At 55.9% G+C, this 16,334-nt stretch overlaps 1 protein-coding gene across 1 annotated transcript in view; it reads left to right on the forward strand.

Annotated features, from left to right (window-relative positions):
- The window catches only part of CORO2B (coronin 2B), a 29,902-nt gene extending 16,278 nt beyond the window's left edge, over positions 1-13,624 (forward strand). The window contains exons 3-12 of the mRNA XM_082291030.1: positions 5,945-6,061; positions 7,361-7,510; positions 9,091-9,255; positions 9,674-9,790; positions 10,188-10,292; positions 10,662-10,758; positions 11,708-11,820; positions 12,291-12,381; positions 12,466-12,605; positions 13,187-13,624. Of these exons, the coding sequence (XP_082147156.1) occupies positions 5,945-6,061; positions 7,361-7,510; positions 9,091-9,255; positions 9,674-9,790; positions 10,188-10,292; positions 10,662-10,758; positions 11,708-11,820; positions 12,291-12,381; positions 12,466-12,605; positions 13,187-13,318 (1,227 nt within the window). The 3' untranslated portion in view covers positions 13,319-13,624. The remainder of the gene's footprint in view (positions 1-5,944; positions 6,062-7,360; positions 7,511-9,090; positions 9,256-9,673; positions 9,791-10,187; positions 10,293-10,661; positions 10,759-11,707; positions 11,821-12,290; positions 12,382-12,465; positions 12,606-13,186) is intronic.
- Positions 13,625-16,334: the final 2,710 nt, after the last annotated feature.

The raw sequence follows: 16,334 nt of genomic DNA on the forward strand, positions 1-16,334 counted from the left end.
GGATTTGCCGCCGTATTTTTGGATCCTTTCCCTGGATTTTGCCCTCAGCAAAGCTCCCGGGATCTGGGCCGGGCCAGCTGCTCCTCCCGCACATCCCGAATCCCAAATCCGGCTCCCGGCGTTTTCACGGAGCGATCCAAGGGGATGGGTGCCTTGGGAAGAGGGAGCTTGGCTCCTCCTTCTTCCCACATTCCCGAGCCTTGGCCGTTGGGAATGAGGCTCTTCCCAGCTCCGGGGTGAAAATATCCCAAGGGAGCAGGGGAAGGAGAGCACCGGCATCGGGATCTGCAGGATTCGCTCCATAGTGATGGGAGAATCCTGGAATCCTGGAATGCTTTGGGTGGGAAAGGACCTGAAAGCTCATCCCATTGCATCCATGGACAGGGCGGGATTTGGGACAGGGCAGGGCTGGATTTGGGATGGGGCAGGGAAGGATTTGGGATGGGGCAGGGATGGATTTGGGATGGGACAGGGAAGGATTTGGGATGGGGCAGGGATGGATTTGGGATGGGACAGGGATGGATTTGGGATAGGACAGGGCTGGATTTGGGATGGGACAGGGAAGGATTTGGGATGGGGCAGGGATGGATTTGGGATAGGACAGGGCTGGATTTGGGATGGGGCAGGGAAGGATTTGGGATGGGGCAGGGATGGATTTGGGATGGGGCAGGGAAGGATTTGGGATGGGGCAGGGATGGATTTGGGATGGGACAGGGATGGATTTGGGATGGGACAGGGAAGGATTTGGGATGGGGCAGGGATGGATTTGGGATAGGACAGGGCTGGATTTGGGATGGGGCAGGGAAGGATTTGGGATGGGGCAGGGATGGATTTGGGATGGGAAAAAGGCTGGATTTGGGATGGGGCAGGGATGGATTTGGGATGGGAAAAAGGCTGGATTTGGGATGGGACAGCACATGGAATTCCCAAATTTCCCTGGATTCCCTCTCATGTTCTCTTCCCAAAGTTCCCGCTTTTCAAAGCAGCAGGAATTTTTCCTGCAGGAACAAAATCCAGGATTCTCTCCGGCCTCTGCTCCAATTCCCACATCCTTGGAGCTTTTCCCCCTTAAACTCTGGATACGAGAGATTCCCTGAAGGAATTTCCTGGGATTTTCCTCTTCCTGTTTTAGTCTGTGGGAGAAAATTCCTTTAAACATCGGCAAAAGAATTCCTGAGGCTCCCAAAAAATCCCTGATTCTTCAGCATTGCTGCTCCAGCTGATATCCCAAAAATTCTCCGGGAATCCCAGCCCTGCCATCCGCCTGGCTTTAAACACCTGGATCGCTCCCAAGGAAAAAATCGGGATGAGATTTGAATGCTGGGAGCAGAGCAGAGCAGGAAAGGGTCGGGAATGAGGGATGCGGGACGGGAAATTGGGAATTCAGTCTGCGGTTAAGCCGGAGGTTGAGCCCAAGGAAGCGAGGTCGGGAATTGCGGCACTGTCCCAGCTTTTCCTGCCCCCTCTGCCGGCTGGAATCCACAGGAATCCCAGGAAAACAGGGCTGCTCATTCCTGAGATTTCTTTGGGATGTCCCTAATCCCATGGAATGGGAATTTATGGGGCCTTTTGGCTTTTTAATCAACAGCTTAAGCCCAGCTTTTCCTTTTCTGGGATAAACAAATCCTGGGAAGGGGGGGGGGAAATTAATCCCAAAATTTTATCCAGAAATCCTGGGGGTGTTTGGGAATTTTTACGGAAATGGGGAAAATGCTTCCCATGGAGCCTTCAGAGCCTTTCCCAAGGTTTCTATCCCATAATTTGGGAATAGAATTTCTGCAGAAAGCTGGGCACGGCTCATCCAGGGAATCCCAGGAGCAGCTCCGGCATTTGGGAATGTCACTGGGAGCTCCCACTGCGGTGCCAAGGAGCAGATTCCCAAAATAATCCCGAGGGCCTGAGAACATTCCAGGGCCCGGGAGAACAAGGAATTCCTGAGAGGTCGGATCAGGATTATCCACGGACCATGAAAAGCAGGGATGAGCCAGGAAAAATCGCCCATCCCATTGGAATCCCCCCATGGATCCAGAAGGATAAAGGGCCCCAGGAGGGGGGCCGGGATGCCTCTGGAATTCTGATTCCAGCCTCATCCATCTCCCAACTCTCATCCATCTCCCGCTGCCTCCGGAGGCTCCCGGGATGGGGATGGACCCAGGGAACAGAGGGAAAAGCTTTTGTTCCTGCTCCTGGCATGGCTTTGATCCCTAAAATCTGGGAGCTGGAGAGGAATCCCATCCCTAAATCCCATCCCTAAACTCCATCCTTTTGGCTTTGTCGTGGAGCCCCAGAGCTCATCCCGTGCCGGGTTCCTGGGCTGGGATGAGATTCCAGCAGCCCCCGATCCCTTGGGAACGTGGCCCATGGCTCAGCCGTGCTGGGAGAGGCTCCTCCCACTCCCAGCTCATCCCAGCAGCTCCGTTTTCCATGGATACGAAGCTGGAGCTCCCATCCCAGGGCTCGATGCCTGTTCCCAGCATTCCCACACGGACACGGCCCTTGGAGCAGGGAAAAGCCGCTTTGGAGCCCCAAATGCCACGGGAGGCAGGAGAATTCCCGGGTTTCTTCCTCTGGATGCACCTGGCTGGAAAAGCCGAGGGAAAAGGTGCAAAAGGGAAACAGGGAAAACAGGGAAAAGCGTCTTTTCCTGCTCCTGGCGTGGCTTTGATCCCGAAAATCTGGGATGCAGCTTTTGTGCTCCAGCAGCTCCTCGGGGTTGTTCCCAGTGGGATCCAGGGAGCTGATGGGATGTGATGGGATTTATCCTTAATTTAAGAGGGATTCTATTCCATGGATTTCAACCTTCATCCCGGGAAAAAGGGCGGATTTCTTCCCTGCTTTTTGGCCTGGGGATAATGGGAAAGAGGAGCTAAATCCCGGGAAAAGTTTTGGTGCATTTTAGAGCAACTGAGCTGGAAAATCTGGGAATTCTGATCCCAAAGGATCCCAGAATGTGGAGTTCGTAGGGTGGGGTTTGGGGCCTCAGGACAAGAAAGGGCTGGAATTTGTCCAGGAAAGGGAATGGAGTTGGGAAAGGGGCTGGAAAACCGGGATCCGGGGGGCTGGGAAAGCGGCTGGAGAAAAGGGGGATGAGGAATTTCCCCCTCTGGAATTCCCTGACAGGAGGGAGCAGCCAGCTGGGATCGGGATTTGCTCCCGGGGAACAACAGGAAAAGTGGGAATGAGCTCAGTTCCGTGGGATTTCCTCCTCTTTGGCTCCCAAGGAGGAGGGAGATCCTTGGAAAAGCCAGGGAATGGATTTATCCCAAATTCCAGCCCCTGGAGACTCCAGGATTTCCTGGGAAATGCCCCCCAGCTCTGGCAGCGCTTCCCTGATCCAGCTCCTGGAGCCGATCAGGGAGCAGCCGGAGAAGCTGCTGGAATGGGAAGAGCGGCCCTGGGGGGTGGGGGCTGCTCCTCCCTTAATGGGATTTTCCATGCAGGAATGGGATTTTCCATGCGGGAATGGGATTTTCCATGCGGGAATGGGATCCGGAGGCGCTGCCGGCTGGATGCTGCTTCCATGGCTGAGGTTTTCCATGTGGGATTGAAGGATGGAGCGGAATACAGGGATTTTTTCCGCCTTTGTGGAGTTCTCCAGGGAATGGGAGGTTCCGGAAGCGCCGCCAGGTTGTGTTTTCCAAGGGGAAAGCAGATTTTGGGAATTGAGGATATTGGAATGATTTCTCCAAGGCTCCTGTGGGATGGATTTCCGGGAAAAGTGAAACTCAGCCGTAGCCGGAGCGGTTGTGCTGCTCCAAGGGATTCTTCCCAACACTTGGATCCGGTGCTGATGGATCCGACAGGGAAATTCCTGCTGGATTCCCATCACGGAGGAAAATTCCATCCCTCTCCATCCCAGACTCCGGAATGCAGGCAGTTTCCATCCCTCTGCCTGCTGCCATTCCGGCCATTCCCAGGGAAAGAATTCCCTCTCCACCCCCAATCCCAAAATGAACAATTTATCCAAGGAATTCTCCCTTTTCCCAATGGAACCCCAATTCTTTTCCCTTTCCCACGATTTCCTCCTTTCAGCCTTTTCCGTGGAAAACCTCGGAGCTGCCAGAGCCGGGAGAGTCCCTGCAGGGCCGGAATCTGGGTCACTGCGCTTCCCTCAACCGGGGATCAGGGATCCAGGGATTAGGATTCACCTTGGATTAACTCCCAGCTGCCGGCAAGGTCCCACTGAAAAACGGGGAAACGCAACCGGAATCCAGGAATATTTCCGGCTTTTTTCCCTTTTATTGCCTTTGGTTTTCCTTTCCCTTTTCCAGGAGCCCTGGGAATGGCACATTCCTTGTCCTTTTCCCACTGTGCTCAACCCATATGAATCGAAATTCCGGATTTCTTTGCAAGAAACGATCCCTAAAAATCAGACTCAGCGTTTTCCTCTTAAAATCCTGATCAATTTTGGGGAAAATCCATTGAATCTTCTTTTCGAAGGAATTCACTCGACTCATTCCTCCAAATAGAAGCGGTGGGATTTTAATTTGTGCCATTAAAAATTCCATCCACCTGGAATTCCACAGGAATTCCTGCGGTAGCTGGGGATTGAATAAAGTCACAGCAAAGCAAATTGGAAATTCGAGAAAAGGGGAATGAGCCAAGCCCTTGGATAAAACCGGGAATTGCATCCCAGGAATTCACTGGTGGTTCTGGGATGCAGAACTAAGGAATCACCAATATTCCCGGCTTTCCTGCTTCGGAAGGAATTTTTCCTTCCCAAATTCCTCCCTGCAGCTCGGGATGCTGCTTCCAAACGAGCAAATGAATCCTGAGAAACCTTGGGAGCAGCAGCTCCGGGGCTCTCCCTGGCCCTGATCCGAGTGCCCGGAGCTCTCCCGCTTTCCCCGAGCTGCCGAGGGCACAATTCCCGGCGCGTTCCGACGGCACATTCCTTTGTTCCCATTAAACAGAGCCAGGAAAGGTCGGCAGGGAAAATCCATGAAATATTCAGTGGCTGTGCCGAGCTGACCCAGTTATTCCGCGCGCTCCAAGCGCGGATCCGGCACGGATCCGGCACGGAGCCGGCACTGAGCCAGCACGGAGCAGGGAAGGACTCTGGGGCGGCAACCGGACCCGGAGCATTCCCAGGAAGGGAAGGGATTCCTATGGCCCATCCCGGTGGGAATCTTCCCAGGAGGCTCCGTAAAAGCTTGGGAAAGATTTCCATCCGCACGGAGGGATCCCATCCTGTGGGGTCACGGATTTAGGATTAGCAGGAGTTGGTGATCCCGGAATCTGGGGTTTGTCCTGGGGAAGGAGCACCTTGGGAAAGGGCCCTTCCGAAATTTGGGAGGGAAATGCCAAAGGCTTCAAGGCCAGGCGAGGTTGGATGATCTTGGAGCAAACTGGGATTAGGGAAGGGATCCCTGGCCATGGCAGGGATTGGGAATGGATCTCCTGGAAGGTCCCTTCCCACCCAAACTGTTTCAGAATTCTGGGATTCATGCGTGATCCCATGGCTGAGCTGACCTCAGGGGCTTTGGAGCCTCTGGAATCTCTTCCCATCCTTTCCCCATGGATTCGGACCATCGTGGAAGGAGAGCTTTGGATATCAGAAAAATTCCCTCATGGAAAGAAAGAGTTGTCCATGGCCAGGGGTGGAGGCCCCGTTCCCAGAGGGATTGCAAATCCCTGCGGATGCGGCCCTTGGGGACACGGATTAGTGCTGGGAACGGTTGGATTCCGGGATCTTGGAGCGCTTTTCCGACCCCAATGATTCCGTGATTCAGTGAATTCCCACCGAGCTCCACGGAGCTGTGTTTGGAGAAACCCCTGACCCCTGGATAGCTGGGAATACCGACGGGATAAACCCAATCCTTGCCTTGGCCCATCCCAGGCTGAGCTGGCTCTCCCTCCTCCAACGATTTCCCATCCCTGAAAACACCAACTTCTCCCTGACTTGGACGGTTTTCCCATCGTTTTCCTTGATTTTCCCTTCCAGACCGGCCGGATCGAGCCGAACTATCCCAAAGTTTGTGGTCACCAGGGAAATGTGCTGGACATCAAGTGGAACCCCTTCATTGAGAACATCATCGCCTCCTGCTCCGAGGACACCTCGGTGAGCCGGGATCCTGGGATGCGCTTCCCGGATCCATCCACCCTCCCGATGCCATGGATTCTCTATTCCCGGATTTCCATGGCATTTCTTTTGGGAATGCTGAGGGCCAGGAGATCAAAGCCAATCAATTCCCAACCTGTGCCCTACCTGGCTCCTGGGCCGGAATTCCCTCCCTTTCTTTATTTTCTGGATACAAATCCGGATGGGAACGAAGCTGGGGAAAGGTCCAGAGGGTAATTCCCACAAGGAGCAGCTGAGGGAGCTGGGAAAGCTCAGTCTGGAGAAAAACGGGATCCGGGAGGAATTCCTGGCTCTCCACAAATCCTTGACAGGAGGGAGCAGCCAGGGGTGGATCCCAGAGAAGGTTCAGGTTGGAATTTCTCCATGGAGATGGAAAAGAGGAGCTAAATCCTGGGGAAAATTGCTGGTGGTTTTTAGAGCAGCTCACCTGGAAAATCCGGGAGTTTTGATCCCAAAGGATCCCGAAATGTGGAGTTTGTAGGGTCGGGTTTGGGGTCTTGGGACAAGGAAGGGCTGGAATGTGTCCAGGGAAGGTTCAGCTTGGAATTTGTCCATGGAAAAGGCTCAAACATTGGAATGGGCTGCCCAGGGAGGTTTGGAGTCCCCATCCTGGGAGGTATCCAAGGAATTCCTGGATGTGGCGCTCAGCGCTCTGGGCCGGTTCAAACGATCACAGCTTGGACTCCATGATCCTGGAGAGCTTTTCCAACCTCAGTGATCCCGTGATCCATCCCAAAGGCTGCATCCTAAAGGAAAAATCCCATGTGCAAAGGGGAAAACCGGGATCCATCCCTGGTTTTGCAGGACAAGAGCCGGGGTTTGGGATGATCCAGTTTTTATCCCGTTCCGATCCTGCCTCTCCTGATCCTCCTCTTTTCATCCTCATCCGGATAAATCTGGCATTTTTTATTAGCTGGGAGCCTGGCAGGGAGCACACGGAGTGGGAAGAATTCCTGTCACGGCCGTGAGTCACAGGGAGCCGTCTCCCACTTCCCAGAAAAGCTTTTATTCACCATGGAGTAGAGGGCTGGGTGGGATCTGGGATACTGGGAAGAAGCCGGGAATTCGGGATGAGGATTTCAAATCCCTGCCTGGATAAGGCCGTCTATCCGGGCTGGATTTTTCCCGAGGGATGCCGGAGCCGTTAATCCGTTATTTATCCTTGAGGTACAATCCACACCAGGGCTGATCCCAAAATTCCTGAAATGCTGGGGAAGCTTTTTTTTGGGGAAGGAGCTTTCAAGGACAGGAATTGGGATGTTCCGAACCACGTTCCAGGTGCGGATCTGGGAGATTCCGGAGGGCGGCCTGAAGCGGAACATGACGGAGGCGGTGTTGGAGCTGTACGGACACAGCCGCAGGGTCGGGATCGTGGAATGGCACCCGACCACCAACAACATCCTCCTCAGCGCCGGATACGACTACAAGGTCAGGCCTGCCGGGAATGCCGATCCAAAGGGTTTTCCCAGGCTTTTGGTGCTGCTGGGAGTCACCTGCGGATGGCCAGAGCGGCGTCGTGGAATTCTGGAATGGTTTGGTTGGAGGGAGCTTAAAGCTCATCTCATTCCATGCCTTCCATAGGGTGGGAGAGCTTCCATAGGGCGGGAGAGCTTCCATAGGGCAGGGAGAGCTTCCATAGGGTGCGAGAGCTTCCATAGGATGTGAGAGCTTCCATAGGGCAGGGAGAGCTTCCATAGGGCGGGAGAGCTTCCATAGGGCAGGGAGAGCTTCCATAGGGTGGGAGAGCTTCCATAGGGCAGGGAGAGCTTCCATAGGGCAGGGAGAGCTTCCATAGGGTGGGAGAGCTTCCATAGGGCAGGGAGAGCTTCCATAGGGCAGGGAGAGCTTCCATAGGGCAGGGAGAGCTTCCATAGGGTGGGAGAGCTTCCATAGGGCAGGGAGAGCTTCCATAGGGCAGGGAGAGCTTCCATAGGGTGGGAGAGCTTCCATAGGGCAGGGAGAGCTTCCATAGGATGGGAGAGCTTCCATAGGGCAGGAACAGCTTCCATAGGGCAGGGAGAGCTTCCATAGGGTGGGAAAGCTTCCATAGGGTGGGAGAGCTTCCATAGGGCGGGAGAGCTTCCATAGGATGGGAGAGCTTCCATAGGATGGGAGAGCTTCCATAGGGCGGGAGAGCTTCCATAGGGCATGGAGAGCTTCCATAGGGTGGGAGAGCTTCCATAGGGTGGGAGAGCTTCCATAGCATGGGAGAGCTTCCATAGGGTGGGAGAGCTTCCATAGCGTGGGAGAGCTTCCATAGGGTGGGAGAGCTTCCATAGCATGGGAGAGCTTCCATAGGATGGGAGAGCTTCCATAGGGCGGGAGAGCTTCCATAGGATGGGAGAGCTTCCATAGGATGGGAGAGCTTCCATAGGGCGGGAGAGCTTCCATAGGGCATGGAGAGCTTCCATAGGGTGGGAGAGCTTCCATAGGGTGGGAGAGCTTCCATAGGGTGGGAGAGCTTCCATAGCATGGGAGAGCTTCCATAGGGTGGGAGAGCTTCCATAGGGCGGGAGAGCTTCCATAGCGTGGGAGAGCTTCCATAGGGTGGGAGAGCTTCCATAGCATGGGAGAGCTTCCATAGGGTGGGAGAGCTTCCATAGGGCGGGAGAGCTTCCATAGCGTGGGAGAGCTTCCATAGGGTGGGAGAGCTTCCATCGGGCGGGAAGAGCTTCCATAGGGCAGGAACAGCTTCCATAGGGCAGGAACAGCTTCCATAGGACAGAGACAGCTTCCATAGGGCAGGGAGAGCTTCCATAGGGTGGGAGAGCTTCCATAGCACAGAGACAGCTTCCATAGCATGGGAGAGCTTCCATAGGGAAGGGAGAGCTTCCATAGGGTGGGAGAACTTCCATAGGGCAGGAACAGCTTCCATAGGGCAGGAACAGCTTCCATAGGGCAGGGAGAGCTTCCAAAGGCCAGGGGGACATTCCACAGGGCAGGGGCAGCTTCCACAGAGCAGGAACACCTCCCCCCGTCCCGGGTGGCTCCAAAGGCCCTTCCCGCAGGTGCTGATCTGGAACCTGGACGTGGGCGAGCCGGTGAAGATGATCGACTGCCACACGGACGTGATCCTGTGCATGTCCTTCAACGCCGACGGCAGCCTGCTGGCCACCACCTGCAAGGACAAGAAGCTGCGCGTGGTGGAGCCGCGCTCCGGGAGGGTCCTGCAGGTGCCGTGGAAGGAGGGGTTGGAATGAGGTTTTAGGGAAGAATCCTATGGAATGGCTGAAAATGTCCGTAAGGTGCTGGCGGGGCTCCTGGTGGGATGTTTTCCGTGCGGCGGGATCCAGTTCCCGGGCTGGGTGTGGAGAGGATGGGAAGGGTTTGGCCTCGTCCCGAGGAGAGGAGTTGGAGGCTTTGATTCCGTTGTTAATTAAGGATTTGTGGAAAATGGTGGGAATGAAAGGGGAAGGTGCAGGAGGAGGATGGTGGGTTCTCCCTGATATTCAGGAAAATGGGAATTTTTGGCTGGAGGAGAGAGCTGGAAAATGGGATGAGATGGGAGAGGCGAGGGGGGAGACGGAAGGGGCTTTCCTGGGATGAGAGCTGGATCCAAAGGGAATTCCAGAGCTCATTCCCGTCTTGCAGGAGGCCAGCTGCAAGAACCACCGCGTCAACCGCGTGGTTTTCCTGGGAAGCACGAAACGGCTCCTGACCACGGGAGTGTCCCGCTGGAACACCCGGCAGATCGCCCTCTGGGACCAGGTGGGTGCCAGGATCCCGCTCCATCCCCAATGGAATTCCCGCTCCATCCCTGCCAGATCCCTGCTCCATCCCCAATGGAATTCCTGCTCCATCCCTGCCAGATCCCTGCTCCATCCCCAATGGAATTCCTGCTCCATCCCTGCCAGATCCCTGCTCCATCCCCAATGGAATTCCTGCTCCATCCCTGCCAGATCCCTGCCGGAATTGCCGCTCCATCCCTTCCAGATCCCTACTCCATCCCTGCTGGAATTCCCGCTCCATCCCTGCCAGGATCCTGCTCCATCCCCAATGGAATTCCTGCTCCATCCCTGCCAAATCCCCACTCCATCCCCACTGGAATTCCCGCTCAGCACCGCCATCGGGCCACAGCTAACACCGGGATTTTCCTGTTTTCCAGGAGGATTTATCCATGCCCCTGATCGAGGAGGAGATCGATGGGCTCTCGGGGCTCCTCTTCCCGTTCTACGATGCCGACACCCACATGCTGTACCTGGCTGGGAAGGTAGGGATGCGCGGAGCAGCGGGATGTGGCATTCCCAGAAAAGCCCCCAGCATTGCCCAGGGATTGGGGCTGGAATTATATCATGGAAAAGTTTGGATTGGAAGGGAGCTTAAAACTCATCCAGTTCCATGGATGTCCCTGCCATGGGACACCTTTCCCTATCCCAGGCTGCTCCAGGCCCCGGCCAGCCTGGCCTTGGACACTTCCCGGGATCCTGGGGCAGCCACGGCTTCTCTGGGAATTCCAGCCCAGGCAGGAATTCCTTCCCTGTATCCCATCTGTCCCTGCCCTCTAAATGCTCTTCATCCTGGTTTTTATCTGCCTTCTCATTTCCAAATCCATTCCCATCCCTCTTCCCTGCTGCTCCAGGGTGATGGCAACATCCGTTACTACGAGATCGGCTCGGAAAAGCCCTACCTGAGTTACCTCATGGAATTCCGCTCTCCGGCTCCGCAGAAAGGACTGGGTAAGGATGGACGTGCTGCTGCTCCGCTTCCCGGAGCGGGGAAAAGGTGCATGGGGAAGGTGCTGGATTACATGGCACCGGGAAGAGGGTTGGGATTGGGACTGGGATTGGGTTTGGGTTTGGATTGGGACTGGATTGGGTTTGGATTGGGATTGGATTGGGATTGGACTAGGACTGGGTTGGGATTGGGTTAGGATTGGGTTGGGATTGGGTTGGGATCAGGTTGGGATTGGATTGGGTTTGGGATTGGGATGTGTTTGGATTGGGACTGGATCGGGATTGGGTTGGGTTTGAGTTGGGGTTGGGTTTGGGTTGGGATTGGATTTGGGTTGGAATTGGGCTGGGTTTGGGTTGGATTTGGATTAGGATTGGGTTGGGATTGGGTTGAGATTGGGTTGGGATTGGGTTGGGTTTGGATGGGATTAGGTTGGATTTGGATTGGAATTGGGCTGGGTTTGGGTTGGATTTGGATTAGGATTGGGTTGGGATTGGGTTGGGATTGGGTTGGGATTGGGTTGGGATTGGGTTGGGTTTGGATGGGATTAGGTTGGATTTGGGTTGGAATTGGGCTGGGTTTGGGTTGGATTTGGATTAGGATTGGGTTGGATTTGGTGGGCGCTATTCCGGCTCCGGAGCATCGGCTTCGGCTCCTGCAGGGCACCATTCCCATCCCTGTGGAGATCCCCACGTGGTGCTGCTGGATCCTGGCCGGGTCCATATCCAGGGACACCATTCCTGCTGTCCCACCTTGCCGTCAGTCCGGCATTCCCGGGATTATCCCAAATAAAAGCTGCTCATCCTTTTCCCACCATCCCCGCTCTGCACCTCAGAGCCACGACAAGGATGGATCCAGTGGAGCCCCGCATGTCCCAGTGGAGAGCAGGGAGGGGTTGGGCTTTTCCATGGTGGGAATTCCATGCGGATGGCCGATCCCTGTCCCTCTCCGCAGGGGTGATGCCGAAGCACGGCCTGGACGTTTCCGCCTGCGAAGTTTTCCGTTTCTACAAACTCATCACCCTCAAGGGCCTCATCGAGCCCATCTCCATGATCGTCCCGAGGCGGGTGAGTCCTGGAATGCGGGAATGAGCCGGATCCAGAGGGTCTGGGGTGGCTCCGGAGTCGTGGAGATGCCCCACTTGGAGCAATCCCACAGATGGCTCCGTTCCCACCATCCTGGGACCTCTCTGTCCTTACACGTCCCAGGGAGCTTTCAGCCATGGTTTAGTGGGAATGATTGTAGGGAATGTTCCCCTGAGGGATCGGTCTCACCTGGGGTTTGGGAGTTGTTTCCAGGCAAATATTGCATGGATCAGGGTTTTCCGGGAAGCAAATCCAGCTGTGCTGGCCAGGGCTGGGTGGAGGACGCAATCCCAGGTTCTCTGCTCCAGCCAGCACTTCCCAAATTTCCTCCCTGTGCCCCACATTTCCCAACGATCCGGGTGTTCATCCCCTCTGTGGGGGAGGGAATTATTCCCATGTGCCCAGGGAGAGCATTCCCGGATGCCATTGCTCTTCTCTTGCCGTGTTCCCAGTCGGAGACGTACCAGGAGGACATTTATCCCATGACTCCGGGCACGGAGCCGGCCCTGACTCCGGACGAGTGGCTCAGTGGGGTCAACAGAGGTAAAGCCACCGGTGGGGATATCCCAAAAATATCCGGGATGTAGGAGGGGGCCACATCCCGCTGATCTGCCGGCTCTCCCTCAGATCCCATCCTGATGTCACTGAAGGAGGGATACAAGAGGAATTCCAAGATCGTCTTCAAGGCGCCAGTGAGGGAGAAGAAAAGCGTGGTGGTCAACGGGATCGACCTCCTGGAGAACGTCCCACCCCGCACGGAGAACGAGGTGGGGCAGCCCGGGAATGGGAATGGGATGGGATGGGATGGGATGGGATGGGATGGGATGGGATGGGAAGAACCTGGAAAGGCACTGCTCTGCCGATCTCTATCCCAATGGAGGCAGGAGTGTGGGATCCTTCTAGGGATGGGAGCCCAGGATCCATCCCAGGACCCTTTTCCATGGTAGAATCCCAGGATTCTTCCCAAGGTGGGAGCCTGGGACCTTTCCCACAGTGGGAGACCGGCATCCATCCCAAGACCCTTTCCCAGGGTGAAAAACCGGGATCCATCCTGCGACCCTTTTCCAGAGTGGGAGCCTGGGATCCATCCCATGACCCTCTCCCACGCTGGGATCCTGGGATCCAGGGGCAGCCACAGCTTCTTTGGGAATTCCATCCCAGCCTCTCCCTACCCTCCCAGGGAGGAATTCCTTCCCAAAATCCCATCAAAATCTCCTGTCCTTCAGTTCAAATCCATCCCCTTGTCCCCAGAATCAGCCGAGTTATGGCTCATTCCCAAAAATCCTGGGATGAGTGGCTGGTGTGATCCCACCAGCTCCATCCCCTCATCTCCATCCTCCTTTTCCAGCTCCTCCGGATGTTCTTCCGGCAGCAGGATGAGATCCGGCGGCTGAAGGACGAGCTCTCGCAGAAGGACGTTCGGATCCGGCAGCTGCAGCTGGAATTAAAGAACTTCCGGAATATCCCGAAGAACAATTGACTCCAGGGACGTTTTCTAAATCAATTCCTTTGTTTCTACTCCGCCCCTGAATTCCTTGGATCCACTCACCCACAACACAATTCCGGAATCCGCGGCTGCCGAGAGCCTGGAATCACGTCGTGCGCGTCTTGTCCGGCACTAATCCCGCTCTAACCCGATCCCTGGGAAAGCCCGGAGGCTCCCAGTAAGTCGGAGCCGTGTCCGTTCCGTCGGGATGGGCCAGCCCAGGCGGATTCCCGGGAAAGCGCGATGCTTCCTTGCTATTAATTTCTTTTCCTATGCAAAGATGTGACAGCGGGAGCGGAACTGGGAAAAGGGTGGGAAGTGGGAAGGGCTTGATCGTCAGAGGGGGTGTCCGTGTGGGAATCTGGGATCCTTCCCCTTGTGGGAGCTTGGGATCCTTCCCTTGGTGGGAAACCAGGATCCTTCCCCTGGTGGGAATCTGGGATCCTTCCCGTTGTGGGAAACCGGGATCCTTCCCATGGTGGGAAACCTGGAGCTCTTCCCATGGTGGGAATCTGGGATCCTTCCTGTGGTGGGAATCTGGGATTCTTCCCATGGTGGGACCTTGGGATCCTTCCCATGGTGGGAAACCAGGATCCTTCCAATGGTGGAAACCTGGAGCTCTTCCCATGGTGGAAAACTGGGATCCTTCCCACAGTGGGATCCTGGGATCCATCCCAGGACCCTTTCCCATGTTGGGATCCCAAGACTCTTCCCACGCTGGGATCCCGGGATCCTTCCACGGTGCCGGGGCTGCGGCACGGCCGGGATGTGGCGGCAGCAGCCCATGGGAAGGGATCTGCTCCAAGATCCTTTAAAATAACAAAACCTGCCTGGAATTCCTGCCCAGAGAGGGATTTTTGCTCCCTCCGCCTGTGAAAAGCGGGATTTTCCCTCCTCCTGCCCGCCGGGAAGGGGCCATGGAGCAGGGGGAAGGATATTCCTGGGGGTGCTGCCCCAGGGATGGATCCTGACGGATGGATCCCGAGGGACACCCCCGGAGCGCTTGCTGGGCTCGGCACGTTGGACAATCCCGGGATTGATGGAATTTGCCCGGAGCACAGGGAACGACACCGGATCCTGCTGGTTTTTCCTGGAGATCCCTATTTCCACTCAATCCAAGTTGCTGAAATTCCCGGCGCTCCTGGTGTGGCTCCGTCCCGTCCGTGTCCCGCGTTCCCGGTGTTCCCGGCGTTCCCTGCTGCGTTCCATGTGCTGTCATTCCTGATTATTTATGCTCCCACGGGATAGTGATGGAATAAAATCTTTTCAGGATACCAGCAGCGCGTTCCTGCCTTTCCTTCTCCATCCAGGGGCACCGGGGGATCTGCTCCTGCCTCAGGGTTGGGGGGATCCCAAGGGAAATTCTGGGATGAGCTCCTCTGAAAAGGGAGCCGCCGGTGGCCGGAGGGGGGAGCAGCCACAGATGGATCCTGGAATAATTTGGGATGGAAAGGAATTTAAATCCCATTCCACAGGCAGGGACGGCTCCCGCTATCCCAGGACACTCCAACCTGGCCTTGGAAAATTCCAGGGATTGGGAATCCAAAACTTCTCTGGGAATCTGTGCCAGGGCTTTCCTACGCTCACAGGCAGGAATTCCTTCCCGATATCCATGGAAACTCCCTCTCTTTCCGTTCTCCTCCCATCCCATTCCCACAGATCCTCCCAAAATTCCATCCCTGTTTTCTCCCGGCCCCAAATTCCCAGGTCAAAATTCCTCGTGATCCAGAGGGCAGCCAGCATGGAAACGGGATTCGAAGCTTTATTCCCCTTTTTTTCCTGGTGTTGGGAATGCGTTCCCGGCTTTATCCTGCCTCGGGCCTGGAAGGAAAATCCAGGTCGGGATTTTTTAGGGATGCTTAGGGAGATCTTGGAATTCTCGTGCGGATCCAGGTGAGATTCCTGATATTCCACGGCCTCCAAGGGATCCGCTGGGATCTCCCGTGCTAACTGATCCCCTGGAAGGGGAGATCCAACGTTTCTCCTTGGATCCATGGAAACGAGGCCAATTCCGGCTGGGAGTGGGGCTGGTTAACGAGCTCCAGGAACATTCCCACCAATTCCGGCACAATCCGCACAGGTCTCGGGAGGCCGGAGCAGGACGTGGCTCCAGGGATGCCTTTGGAACGTGGATTTCCTCCAAGGGCTCCCCGAAGGTTGGGGATTTGCCAGAATTCCCAGGAAAAGCCTTGCCCCAGGATCCCGCTGCTCCGCCTGCGGCTCCCCTCTGCCAGTGACAGCTCCGGCTCTTCCCAGCGTTTCCCCGTCTCCATCCGGCTGCTGTTCCAAGCAGGAATTCCCGTTTTAGGGACAGGACGGGATCCAGAGGCTGGGACGGAGCGGTGGCGCCGCGTGCCGGGATCATTCCCAGCAGGAACGGCGGGATTATCCCAATCTCCCGCTGTCCCTGCCTGCGGAGCTGCTCCGGCTCCGCATCCCAAATTCCCGAGGACGTGGAGCTGCTGGAGCAATTCCAGAGGAGGCCCCGCAGCTGCTCCAAGGGCTGGAGCCCCTCTGGAGCCAGCCTGGGAGAGCTGGGAATGTTCACCTGGAGAAGAGAAGGCTCCAGGGAGAGCTCAGAGCTCCTTCCAGGGCCTAAAGGGGCTCCAGGAGAGCTGGAGAGGGACTGGGGACAAGGGATGGAGGGACAGGACACAGGGAATGGCTTCCCACTGCCGGAGGACCGGGATATCGGGATATCGGGACATGGGGATAGGTGTGGATTTTCCGGGTATTTCTGGGTGGCTCCCTGGGTTTTCCAGGGTTTAATCCAAGCAGTGAATCCCTAATTCCCAGTTTTCTCCCTACCGTCCTTCTCCCTGGTTTCATTCCAAAGCCTCCCGCCCATTCCCTGGATTTCCAGTCCCCTCCAGGACCCTCAGGAATGCCCAAATTCCCATCGATTCGCAGCCTTTCCCAAGCTTTCCCCAGGCCTAAATCCAGGCTGGAATTGCACCTTTCCCACCCTCACACTTCCAGGGATTCCAGGATTTCAGGGAAAAGGCTCGGG

This window comes from Coloeus monedula (genome assembly GCF_965178545.1).
Source record: "Coloeus monedula genome assembly, chromosome: 14".
NCBI lineage: Eukaryota > Metazoa > Chordata > Aves > Passeriformes > Corvidae > Coloeus > Coloeus monedula.